General features: G+C 48.4%; 1 protein-coding gene across 2 annotated transcripts in view; it reads left to right on the top strand.

Annotated features, from left to right (window-relative positions):
* The window catches only part of LOC310781094 (teashirt homolog 1-like), a 60,071-nt gene extending 46,151 nt beyond the window's left edge, over positions 1 to 13,920 (top strand). The window contains exons 2-3 of one of the 2 annotated variants that reach the window (XM_083641636.1): positions 10,136 to 10,561; positions 10,739 to 13,920. In XM_083641636.1, the coding sequence (XP_083497762.1) occupies positions 10,136 to 10,561; positions 10,739 to 13,668 (3,356 nt within the window). In that variant the 3' untranslated portion in view covers positions 13,669 to 13,920. Of the gene's footprint in view, positions 1 to 10,135 lie in introns of both variants that reach the window. The other variant, XM_083641635.1, reaches the window with a different exon arrangement.
* The last annotated feature ends 201 nt before the right edge of the window (positions 13,921 to 14,121 follow it).

The following is a 14,121-nucleotide window of genomic DNA, read 5'->3' as shown; positions in this document are numbered from 1 at the left end:
TGTCAGGCTGAGGCCTGTGCTCCTGATCAGGGCATTGCTCTCATGTTAGCCGCTCCACGGGAAGCACATCCCAGCATTCCCTGTGACACGCCGGCAGCAGCATTACCATAATTGGCTTTTCTACATGACGGGACAGAGGAAATAATAATGTCATTTTATTTACAGCCCTCTTGTCCCGGTCCCGCCTCCTCCTCCTCCTCTAGCCTCCCTCTTGTCCCGGTCCGAGAGCTAGCACCCCCCCCCCCCCCCCGCCTCCCCCTCTAGCCTCCCTCCACACAGCCGCACTTTCTCTTGTCTTTACATACACTTACATACACCCCCTCCTCCTCCTCTCTCTCCTCTCCCTCTCTCTCTCTCCATCTCTCTGTCTCTCTCCTCTCTCTCTCTCTGTCTCTCTCTGTGCAGGGCGCGAGTCTGGTTCTGCCACGGCGTGTAGGTCAAGCGATGGCTTTTTGATCAGCTGCTGTCCAAAGCCATCAGGGCTGAGAGGCACGTAATGGAGAGCGGGGTGACAAACAGAATCTGGGGAAGGAATAAGACTGCCAGTTTCCTATTAGAGGCCGGCCTAAACGGCCCCTGCCCCCCCACACCCAGCCACCTAGCCCCCCCCCTCCATCCCCTCCATCCCCTCCATCCCCTGCCACGAAGCCACTCCTGCACCGCCTAAATCACATGAGTGAAGGCGCCCGCGATTGGACATTAGTGCCGCAAATGACTGCCGTGATTGCCCCCTCTTCCCAAACTCGCATCAAATAAATAAAGAAATGTGTGTAAATAAATAGAAGGAGGGGTGTTGGAGAGATGGAGCCGGCGGGTGGAGGGGAAGGAGGGGTGTTGGAGAGATGGAGCCGGGGGTGTGTGTGTGTGTGTGTGTGTGTGTGGGGGGGGGGGGGGGTTGGAGGCGCGGTGGGGGGGGACTGACTGGTTTCATCCCCTTCTCTTCCCTCTCTCTGGTTTCATCGCCTTTCTGCCTTTCTTATCTGGTTTGTTTGGCTTTGACAGCGGCCAAATGGTGAAGCTCCGCGAGGCTGACAGAGAGTTTTATTGATTTAACAACCGGCAGACTCTCAGCGAGGAAAAGAGAGAAGGCAAAAGAAGAAGAAAAAGGGGAAGGGCGGAGAAAGATAGCAAAGTTTTGAAAAAGGAATGATGTGTCTCTAGCCTCGCTCCGTGCCAAAACTCTGACGTGTCCGCGCGTCCTATTTCATTCCCTATCATTTGCAAAAATCAAATCATACACAAAGTGGAGCGGTGCGCGAGTGAGTGTGTTTTGGAGATGATCAGTTCTCGGGTCAAAGGTCAAGCACCTCGGCCCAGTGTTGTGTGGAGGCAGGACACTTTAGGACACACCTCTCATCACTTTTCTCTCACCCTGTACAGTGTAGACACAGTTCAATTCAATGCTAAATTATCAACAAAAGTGTGTGATATGAAAATGTCTGGTAGTTGCTGCTGCAAAGCACGGTATAGGCTCTCTTTGTCTATGGTGCAAGAGAGAACCTTTCTAAAAAAAATATTCTTTATAGTACCCAAAAGGGTTCTGCTATAGTGCAAACCTAAACAACCATTTTCTATACGTACTTTTTGTTAATAGTGTAGCAGCCTTATGTACAGGTACTGGGAGGGTTTTGATGTTGATGTTTGGTCTGCTTGTGTGTGTTGTCGGTGATCTGGCGTGGCTGGTGGCGTGGCTTGATCGCTGCCGATTGTGACAGTGGGGCTGCGGTGCTATCCTGGCCACGCCGCCGCCTGTCTCCTTGATGGCGGCACGTCCCCGAGCAAAAGTGACAGGCGCTTTGGCGCCCGTGCAGATGGCCCTGCTCACAGCCATCACCCGCTCGGCAAACCAAACCGCCAGGGACGGCACGCCAGCCCGTCCCTTCCCCAGCACGCCCCTCGCCGCTGCTGTCGCTCTGCATATGTGCGTGCAGGACACGCAGGCGAGGCGGGGGAGGCTTCATCTGGTCACCAGTCAGATCGGCACAGTCCTCGTCTAGGCCTGGGCCATACAGTATATCAATGTTTTATTCACCTTATTCACCACGCCCACTTTTTCTCTCTTCCGCGTTCAACGCAAACGTATTTGTTCCTCCGGTTCAGTGCTAGTTGCCTTCTGTGGCTAATATTAGCCACTAGTTAGTTATGTTATATGGCAGTAAAATGCCCCTGAATGACCAAATTGATATAACTTTTAACCATTTCGAGTAACACTGTTTCCATACGGATCACCAGCGTTAGTTTGTTGTTTATAACGTGGCTATATTCATAACGTTTCTATCTCGGATGCGTTATTTCGAATCGCACATAGGTTACGCTAAAACGCACATAGGTTACGCCTCGAATCGCACGCAACCTATGTGGGTTTCAGGACGCAACAGCCTCGACTCCACTAACGTCATCTTAAGAGCACAATATTCCTGGAATGCAAGTTTAACTAAACAGTTACATATCCTCTGCATTCTACATAAAATTAAGATATTACGGGTTGTTTTATTTTGTATGTTACATACGTATTGGCCAAGATTATGTTAGTTTATGCGGGAGTAATTTTGCCACTTTAGGAGCGGAGTGTGCGCGGCCATTTTGCCTGCGGGGTTTTTGGCAAGTCAAAACGGAAATACTATTACGAAATGACGTAATGCGGAAGCGTCCATGTGTGGGCAAAGAATAAGGTGAATACAACAGTTAGTTCCAGCCGAGCAATTTGATTGGACAAGAGGGATCCTACCAGTGCTGATATTTCACGATAACAGCACTGGTGCTTCACTGTGTGTAGATCACTCCGCTTCACAGCTGCTCTAATGAACAAAATGCTTCACAGCTGCTCTAATCAACAAAACAAACACCAGCCACATTACATTGAACGTCATTCACAAAGCGTAACACAGCTACCGACAGCGCAAAGATGGATTTATTTCCTAACATAACTAACTAACATGCCGTCACCAGACTCTTATTTCACTGGCTGTACAATAAATGGAAACGTGCAAATCAATGTGTATGATAAAAAGTAGGCAGCCTGCAGTTAATTAGGCTACATTTTCGGCAACTGGTAGCGGAAAGCTGAGGGGACTATTTTTGTTGGCGAAGAAATAAATAGAGAAATCATATATTTTCTCAGCTTTTTGTCATTGTTTTAATCAGCGTTGTTTAATAGACCTGTTGTATAAAAGCAATATCACACTCGAGGTCATGCTGTTGTTGTCTAATATCGTCACAGCTGTGATTATCTTTGGCACTCGTGACGATATTAGCCAACAATAGCATGACCTCGAGTGTAATATTGCTTAAATATCCTCATCGTGATATGAGTTTAGATTAGATTTTGGATATGGTTATATGGTTATATGGCATAAGTGTTTTCTTTTCCTGGTTTTAAAGGCTGTATTACAGTAAAGTAATACAGCCTTTACACTTAGTTATTATATCCACATTAGTCATTATTATTTATCAAAAATCTCATTGTGTCTTAAAGTCATCCGTACAATACTGTTGCAATATCGATATCAAGGTATTTGATCAAAAATATTGTTTGCCCATATCACCCAGCCCTACCTGTGACATCTCACATGGCTTTGACTTACAACTGAACATTGAGCCCACTTCATAGAAAATACCGAGCTATCTATCGTCTAACCGCCATTCAGCCTAAAAATACAAGATATCATTTCTGGTCCATATCGCCTAGCTCAAATAATCATTAGAATATTTTGTTCCTGACGCTTCACATTTGAGCATCCTGTCAGAGTAGATGCAACGTGTCAAAACACATGCAGAGATCATTTATTTCAAGCTAATGTTAGCCACGTTTCATCACCAACATTGTACACTTATGGTTTTTTGAAACCGTCCACTTGCTGCCTGTGATTTTTTACAGATGTCTGTCTCTGCCAGCCTTTTGTCTGCCAGCTTTTGATATCGCCCTCTTGGTTGTTTCCATGACAACGTGGCAGGACAGCCATTGATTGACAGGGATCGTCAAAGGGTTCCCTGGCGTCCCGTTCGCGTTCCAAGCCCCTCCCTGTTGCAGCCCGTGTTTTGTCACTCACCCAGGGATGTTTCTGATCCGCTGCCTCTCATTCCTGCTGTGTGTGTGTGTGAGAGAGAGAGAGAGAGAGAGAGAGAGAGCGCATGTGTGTGTGTGTGTGTGTGTGTGTGTGTGAGAGAGAGAGAGAGAGAGAGAGCGCATGTGTGTGTGTGTGTGTGTGTGTGTGTGTGTGTGTGTGTGAGAGAGAGAGAGAGAGAGAGCGCATGTGTGTGTGTGTGTGTGTGTGTGTGTGTGTGAGAGAGAGAGAGAGAGAGAGAGAGAGCGAGCGCATGTGTGTGTGTGTGTGTGTGTGTGAGAGAGAGAGAGAGAGAGAGAGAGAGAGAGAGCGCATGTGTGTGTGTGTGTGCGTGTGTGTGTGTGTGTGTGTGTGTGAGAGAGAGAGAGAGAGAGAGTGTGTTTAGCACTGCCAACTATCAGGGTTTAGCTCTTTTTTGGCCGCAGCGGACATGAATGAATCACATAGGTAATTCCTACTCTCTGGTTTCACTGTTCGCGTGGCCTTGTGAAGAATGGATAGCCATTGTGCAGGACGCGCTGTATATGAAATGGCTGATATGTGTTGATGATAGCCTCCTGTTCTGGATGGGGAAGGCACAGTAACAGAAGACACTCTGCAGATGTGTTGTAGAGAGTACAGCAGCACATAATGCTAATCTGCTGTGTTAGGGATTTTCAGGACTTTTAGAAAGTGTCTCGGTCTCAGTCTGTCAGTGGGATTGAAGCGCAGCCAGGTTCTCCTGTAGTGCTCTCTCATTCCACTGAGATCCTGTCAGGCGTGAGGGGGAGTATGTTGCTCATTTGGAGGAGGGCTGTATCAGTAGCACACGTTCAACTCACACTTATAGGCAATATTATGGTCGGCGGGTTCACGTTTGCACTGTTACAGCAAACATGTATGAGCTCCAGAGTGTTACAGCAAACATGTATGAGCTCCAGAGTGTTACAACAAAACATGTATGAGCTCCAGAGTGTTACAACAAACATGTATGAGCTCCAAAGTGTTACAACAAACATGTATGAGCTCCAAAGTGTTACAGCAAACATGTATGAGCTCCAAAGTGTTACAGCAAACATGTATGAGCTCCAGAGTGTTACAGCAAACGTGTATGAGCTCCAGAGTGTTACAGCAAAACATGTATGAGCTCCAGAGTGTTACAGCAAAACATGTATGAGCTCCACAGTGTTACAGCAAACATGTATGAGCTCCAGAGTGTTACAGCAAACATGTATGAGCTCCAGAGTGTTACAGCAAACATGTATGAGCTCCAGAGTGGTACAGCAAACATGTATGAGCTCCAGAGTGTTACAGCAAACATGTATGAGCTCCAGAGTGTTACAGCAAACATGTATGAGCTCCAGAGTGTTACAGCAAACATGTATGAGCTCCAGAGTGTTACAGCAAAACATGTATGAGCTCCAGAGTGTTACAGCAAACATGTATGAGCTCCAGAGTGTTACAGCAAAACGTGTATGAGCTCCAGTGTTACAGCAAACATGTATGAGCTCCAGTGTTACAGCAAACATGTATGAGCTCCAGAGTGTTACAGCAAAACATGTATGAGCTCCAGAGTGTTACAGACAAACATGTATGAGCTCCAGAGTTACAGCAAACATGTATGAGCTCCAGTGTTACAGCAAACATGTATGAGCTCCAGAGTGTTACAGCAAACGTGTATGAGCTCCAGAGTGTTACAGCAAACATGTATGAGCTCCAGAGTGTTACAGACAAACATGTATGAGCTCCAGTGTTACAGCAAACATGTATGAGCTCCAGAGTTACAGCAAACATGTATGAGCTCCAGAGTGTTACAGCAAACATGTATGAGCTCCAGAGTGTTACAGACAAACATGTATGAGCTCCAGAGTTACAGCAAACATGTATGAGCTCCAGTGTTACAGCAAACATGTATGAGCTCCAGAGTGTTACAGACAAACATGTATGAGCTGCAGAGTGTTACAGCAAACATGTATGAGCTCCAGAGTGTTACAGCAAACATGTATGAGCTCCAGTGTTACAGCAAACATGTATGAGCTCCAGAGTGTTACAACAAACATGTATGAGCTCCAGTGTTACAGCAAACATGTATGAGCTCCAGAGTGTTACAGACAAACATGTATGAGCTCCAGTGTTACAGCAAAACATGTATGAGCTCCAGAGTGTTACAGCAAAACATGTATGAGCTCCACAGTGTTACAGCAAACATGTATGAGCTGCAGAGTGGTACAGCAAACATGTATTAGCTCCAGAGTGTACGCTACACACATAGGCATGGGAGGGCACTCGCAAAGACACACACGCACACAGACACACACACACACACACACATGCACATCATCGCACTCACGCACACAGACACACACGTGCACATCATCACACTCACGCACACAGACACACACACATGCACATCATCACACTCACGCACACAGACACACACATGCACATCATCACACTGACACACACAGACACACACATACACACACCCACACACACACACACACACACACATGCACAACATCACACACACACACACACACACACACACACACACATGCACATCATCACACTCATACACACACAGAGACACACACATGCACATCATCACACTCACACGCACACAGACACACACACACACACACACACACACACACACATGCACATCACCACACTCACGCACAGACACACACACACACACACACACACACACATCATCACACTCACACGCACACAGACACACACACACATGAACATCATCACACTCACGCACACAGACACAGACACACACATGAACATCATCACACTCACGCACACAAACACACACATGCACATCATCACACACACACACACACAGACAACACACATGCACATCATCACACACACACACACACACACACATCATCACACACATAGACACACACATGCACATCATCACACTCACACGTCACCATCGACGGTGCAGCTGCTCACCTCCTCCCCCACCCACTCCACCCATCTCGGCGTGCTCAGGCAGCAGTAAATGGTGCCAGTGTATATATATCAGGTATTATGTCCACTTAGATGATGATATGACAGGTTAGCGTGCCGTTTGAAGCTGACAGCACATCTGTTTCATCAGGAGAGACTGATACTGGCATCTAGGACACACATCTCACCATGCAGGAAGGAGATAAAGGAAGGAGCTAGGGGGCCGTCTTTCCTGTCTCCCTCCCTCCCTCCCTCCCTCACCCTCTCTCTCTCTTCCCTCTCCCTTTCTCCTACACCCCCCACCCCCTCCCACCACCTCCCCACCTCCTGCTCACTTTCTTTCTCCCCCCCACATCTCTTCTCCTCATTCACCCCCCCCCCACACCCCAGCACCTCCTGTCTCTCCTACTTACTGATGCTTGCTGTATCTTCCCTAACACACACACACACACTCTCTCTCGCGCGGTCTAGCCCTCGATCTCATTTGCCTTTACACTCTATATACGGGCGAACCTGTTACAGCTTGGCTCTGTTTCGTTTCCTTTCTCCACACCATGATCGTTTTGATCACGTGTTCTCTTTGCTGCTTTAATCTATCTGCTTGTCATGTGTTGTCCATGCTGTTTTGTGTCACATAAACAGTAGTGGATGTGTTGTCCATGCTGTTTTGTGTCACATAAACAGTAGTGGATGTGTTGTCCATGCTGTTTTGCATCACATAAACAGTAGTGGATGTGTTGTCCATGCTGTTTTGCGTCACATAAACAGTAGTGGATGTGTTGTCCATGCTGTTTTGTGTCACATAAACAGTAGTGGAGGTGTTGTCCATGCTGTTTTGTGTCACATAAACAGTAGTGGAGGTGTTGTCCATGCTGTTTTGCGTCACATAAACAGTAGTGGATGTGTTGTCCATGCTGTTTTGCATCACATAAACAGTAGTGGATGTGTTGTCCATGCTGTTTTGTGTCACATAAACAGTAGTGGATGTGTTGTCCATGCTGTTTTGCGTCACATAAACAGTAGTGGATGTGTTGTCCATGCTGTTTTGCGTCACATAAACAGTAGTGGATGTGTTGTCCATGCTGTTTTGTGTCACATAAACAGTAGTGGATGTGTTGTCCATGCTGTTTTGCGTCACATAAACAGTAGTGGATGTGTTGTCCATGCTGTTTTGCATCACATAAACAGTAGTGGAGGTGTTGTCCATGCTGTTTTGTGTCACATAAACAGTAGTGGATGTGTTGTACATGCTGTTTTGTGTCACATAAACAGTAGTGGATGTGTTGTCCATGCTGTTTTGCATCACATAAACAGTAGTGGATGTGTTGTCCATGCTGTTTTGTGTCACATAAACAGTAGTGGATGTGTTGTCCATGCTGTTTTGCATCACATAAACAGTAGTGGATGTGTTGTCCATGCTGTTTTGTGTCACATAAACAGTAGTGGATGTGTTGTCCATGCTGTTTTGCATCACATAAACAGTAGTGGATGTGTTGTCCATGCTGTTTTGCATCACATAAACAGTAGTGGATGTGTTGTCCATGCTGTTTTGTGTCACATAAACAGTAGTGGATGTGTTGTCCATGCTGTTTTGCATCACATAAACAGTAGTGGATGTGTTGTCCATGCTGTTTTGTGTCACATAAACAGTAGTGGATGTGTTGTCCATGCTGTTTTGCGTCACATAAACAGTAGTGGATGTGTTGTCCATGCTGTTTTGTGTCACATAAACAGTAGTGGATGTGTTGTCCATGCTGTTTTGCGTCACATAAACAGTAGTGGATGTGTTGTCCATGCTGTTTTGCGTCACATAAACAGTAGTGGATTTCACAAATGCATGAATTCTGTCTGCCCTAGACTGAGACAGCCTTGTTTTGCCAATTCTTGTGCTTATCAGCTCAAAGTGAGTGACCTTGAGCCTATCAAAGTGGGTTAGGAAATGCTATAATGACTCAAAATGTGTGTTTGGTTTGATCAGTTGCATAACATTAACATGTGATGAGCTGCATGAGTGAGAGGCAATAATGCAGGGAGATTGAACATGCAAGCATGCAACTGGCTAACAAGCATGCAGCTGGCTAACAAGCATGCAGCTGGCTAACAAGCATGCAGCTGGCTAACAAGCATGCAACTGGCTAACAAGCATGCAGCTGGCTAACAAGCATGCAGCTGGCTAACAAGCATGCAACTGGCTAACAAGCATGCAACTGGCTAACAAGCATGCAGCTGGCTAACAAGCATGCAGCTGGCTAACAAGCATGCAGCTGGCTAACAAGCATGCAGCTGGCTAACAAGCATGCAACTGGCTAACAAGCATGCAGCTGGCTAACAAGCATGCAACTGGCTAACAAGCATGCAACTGGCTAACAAGCATGCAGCTGGCTAACAAGCATGCAACTGGCTAACAAGCATGCAGCTGGCTAACAAGCCTGCAGCTGGCTAACAAGCATGCAGCTGGCTAACAAGCATGCAACTGGCTAACAAGCATGCAGCTGTAACAAGCATGCAGCTGGCTAACAAGCATGCAGCTGGCTAACAAGCATGCAACTGGCTAACAAGCATGCAACTGGCTAACAAGCATGCAACTGGCTAACAAGCATGCAGCTGGCTAACAAGCATGCAACTGGCTAACAAGCATGCAACTGGCTAACAAGGCCAAACACACAGTGACTTCCCGAGGAACACGAGGCATGTGTTGAGGAACAGGGAACACGAGGCATGTGTTGAGGAACAGGGAACACAAGGCATGTGTGGAGGAACAGGGAACACAAGGCATGTGTGGAGGAACAGGGAGTTGGGAAGGAAAAGGACAACTGTCACAAGCTCAGTGATTTATTTTTCCCTTGGAGGCTTTTTTCACCACTGGCTTTCAGAGACATACACACACACACACACACACACACACACACACACACACACACACTCACACACACACGTGCACACGCTCACACTAGATGCGAATAAAAGCCTACATTTCCCATCATTGAGTATTCATTCCATGTTATTTTGACAGTGGTCCTGTTAGTGTGCTGTAAATCTTTTATTTCACTGAGCTGACCTCTTTTTCGTCTCCTCTCCTCTTTTTTGTCTTCTCTCTCTCTCTGTCTCTCTCTGTCTCTCTACAGCGTACGCGCCGGAGGACGAGTTTAAGGCAGCTGCTCATGATGAGGAAGAGCACCTGCAGGATGACGGGCTCTCATTAGACGGTCAGGATACCGAGTTCCTGTGCAATGAGGAAGAGGAAGATGTAGATGGAGGCCAGGCACCGAGCTACAGAGACTCTCCTCTCAGTAATGGCACTAACCCCGATGCTGGCTATGGCTCTCCGCTCAGCGATGCCAGCGACCGACTCACTGACTTCAAGAGCACTTCATCCAGGGACGGTCAGGAGAGGGAGAGCGCCACTTTGCCCTTCCACCCCAGCAATGGCCTGTCCCTCCAGGACAGCCTGGCTCAGATGAAAGCCGTCTATGCAAACCTCATCTCGGACGCCTCCTGGTCCAGCATCGCAATGGACATCATGAAATCCAAGCCCGCTGCTGCAGCCGGCAGTATCAACAGTGCCGTTGTCGCTGCAGCAGCGCCAACATCTACTCCCTCTGTCTCCACAACTCCTCCTACTATAAACAAGAGTAGTGGGATGAGCACGGCTAGTAGCCACCACAACGGAAGGAGCTCCAGCACCACTGTCAACCACCACACAAGCGGCAACACTAATGGCACAGCAGCTAGCTCTGTTAGCAGCCACAGTGGAACCAGCAGTAGTGGGAGCAGCAGTGGGGTGGCGAGTAATGGCAGTGGTGTGGCCTATGACTGGCACCAGGCGGCCCTGGCCAAGACTTTTCAGCACACCCCCTACCACCTGTTACCAGAGCCCAGCCTCTTCAGCACGGTGCAGCTCTACAGGCAGAACAACAAGCTGTACGGCTCCGTCTTCACCGGCGCCAGCAAGTTCCGCTGCAAAGACTGCAGCGGTGCCTATGACACGCTGGTGGGACTGACGGTCCACATGAACGAGACGGGCCACTACCGAGATGACAACAAAGACAAGGAGGAGGACCGGGGAAAGCGCTGGTCCAAGCCTCGCAAGCGCTCCCTGATGGAGATGGAGGGGAAAGAGGACGCCCAGAAGGTGCTGAAGTGCATGTACTGCGGCCACTCGTTCGAGTCCCTGCAGGATCTCAGCGTCCATATGATCAAGACCAAGCATTACCAGAAAGTGCCTCTCAAAGAACCAGTGCCAGCCTTGGCCACTAAACTGATGCCCACTTCGGCCAAAAAAAGAGCTCTCCAGGATGCCATAGTCTCCCCGTGCTCCCCAGACTCTGTCCATGCTGGTGGTGGTAACTTGTCCCTTGGGGATGCTGGCAAAGATCCAAAAGGCACAGCTAACCCCTATGTTACACCAAACAACCGCTATGGCTACCAAAATGGTGCCAGCTACACGTGGCAGTTTGAAGCCCGTAAAGCCCAGATCCTCAAATGCATGGAGTGTGGGAGCTCCCACGATACACTGCAGCAGCTGACTGCTCACATGATGGTCACGGGTCACTTTCTGAAGGTCACAAACTCTGCGTCCAAGAAGGGCAAACAGCTGGTTTTCGACCCGGTGATAGAAGAGAAGTTCCAGTCCATTCCACTGCCACCGACCACCACCAGGCTCCCTGTGCCCAGTAACGTTAAATCTCAGCCAGTGTCGCCAGCCCTCTCCTCTGGCTCTGAGGAAAAGAGGGAAGGATGTGAGGATGAAAAGATGGAAGGTTGTGAGCTAGGGGAGAAAAAAATCAAGGAGGAGAAAGAAGACCCAGGTGAGAAATCTGAGACTGATATCACATCATATAAATATCTCAGAGAAGAAGACCTGGAGGAGGCACCCAAGGGGGGTTTAGATATTCTCAAATCCCTTGAGAACACTGTATCCAGTGCTATCAGCAAGGCCCAGACGGGCACACCCACATGGGGTGGCTACCCGAGCATTCATGCAGCCTACCAGCTGCATGGCGCTCTGAAGAGCTCCGCCACTGTTCTGCACTCGACCATCCAGAGCGTCCAAATGCAGCCGATGTTTAACAGTGGGCTTCGAGGCCTTGTGAGTGACGCCAGCTCAGTCATCCACTCCCCTCGCAGTCCTTCCTCCCCTCCCCCGCTCAGGAGCAACGTCACTGCCATGGAGGAGCTTGTGGAGAAAGTGACAGGGAAAGCTGCCACTGTGAAGAAAGAGAAAGAGGAGAAGATGGTGAGCTTGGAAAGATGCCGGCCCCCATCCTCAGTGAAATCCCCTTCTCCTGCACTGAGAGAGCAGAGAGAACAGTTAGCATCTCCAAACGATCTCTCTGTAGGTAAACCGCCAATCGTGAGGAACTGCAGCCCTAGGAGTGTCGAGTCAGAGCTCATTTGCAAGAAGGAGCCCAAAGAGAGCCTAGTTGATGGCCACAACAGCCACTCGAAGAATGGTTCAGAGGCCCGCCAGTCCCCAGTAACCAATGGCAACAGTCTGGGCATCATTACCGATCACTCACCGGAGAGGCCTTTCATCAACCCTCTCAGCGCACTCCAGTCGATCATGAACACACACCTGGGTAAGGCCTCCAAACCAATAAGCCCAGCTGCAGACCCACTGTCCATGCTTTACAAAATCAGCAACAGCATGATGGATAAGCCAGCTTTCAACCCAACCCCTCAGGCCAAGCCGGCCGAGCCCATCAACCACTACCAGTTCTACGAGAGCAGTGACCAGCCCATAGATCTGAGTAAAACTAAGGCCACCACTAACAGCAACAACAACAATAACTGCAGCAGCAGCGCACTGCTCAACAGCAGTAGTGTCAACGGTAACAAACCTCTCATTTCTCTGCCTGACTCAGTCTCCTCCCCTCTGAGAGAGAATGCTCTGATGGACATCTCTGACATGGTGAAGAACCTCACTGGAAGGCTGACGCCCAAATCGTCCACTCCCTCTTCTATCTCAGAGAAGTCAGATGCAGATGGCAGCGCGTTTGAGGATGCCCTGGAGGACCTCTCCCCCATGCAGAAGAGGAAAGGGAGGCAGTCCAACTGGAACCCCCAGCATCTCCTCATCCTCCAGGCACAGTTTGCCTCCAGCCTGAGGGAGACTCCAGAGGGTCGCTACGCCATGACTGACCTGGGGCCACAGGAGAGGGTCCACATCTGTAAGTTCACAGGCCTCTCCATGACCACCATATCCCACTGGCTCGCCAATGTCAAGTACCAGCTGAGACGGACTGGGGGCACCAAGTTCCTGAAGAACATGGACTCGTGCCAGCCTGTGTTCCTCTGTGGTGACTGTGCCTCCCAGTTCAGGACTGCCTCCTCCTACATCGGCCACCTGGAGACTCACCTGGGCTTCAGCTTGAAGGACCTGTCCAAAGTGTCAGCTGAGCACCTACGGGAGCAGCAGGCTGTCTCAAAGGTGATCACAGACAAAATGACATTCGGCAGCCCCCTGTCGGCCTTGACCATGCCAGAGGATGACACAGGCTCGGTGTACCAGTGCAGACTTTGCAATCGGACATTCGTCAGCAAACACGCAGTCAAACTGCATCTCAGCAAGACCCACGGCAAGTCTCCAGAGGACCACCTGGTGTTTGTCACTGCTTTGGAAAAACTGGAGAAGCTAGACAAGTTGGAGAAAGTTTAAACGGGGTCTTGAGCTGAGGGTAGAGACTGACAGCTGTGGAACTGACCAGAATTTCATTGCACTAAAATGACATTGTTCACAGTTACTGCACTGGGCCGAACTGAGCCGCCAGAAGAAGAAAAAAAATCAGTCTTATTATTTTTTGTTGTGATAACTGCCTGACTGGACCATGTCTTTTCATGTTAATTTGTTTTTGTTTTGCCAAGCTTTTTTAACACTTATTTTGTAATATATTTATATGCTATTTGTCTGATCTGTGCATGTATTTTAGTGAATCAAGGTTAAACACAAGATTTTAATCTTTTGATGGCAAAAAATACAACTACTGCTTCAATGGTAACTAAAGTGGTGAGTGAAAAATTAATTGGGGAGGGGGGGAAGGGGAGGAAAACTGTATAATACTTGATATGAAGAAGGTGAAAATTAAATGTATACACCAAAAGAATGGAAGAA

Source organism: Poromitra crassiceps, assembly GCF_964638095.1.
Source record: "Poromitra crassiceps genome assembly, chromosome: 1".
NCBI classification, from domain to species: Eukaryota; Metazoa; Chordata; class Actinopteri; order Beryciformes; family Melamphaidae; genus Poromitra; species Poromitra crassiceps.
The sequence above is the reverse complement of the archived record's forward strand: the minus strand, read 5'-3'. Positions and strand labels throughout refer to the sequence as shown.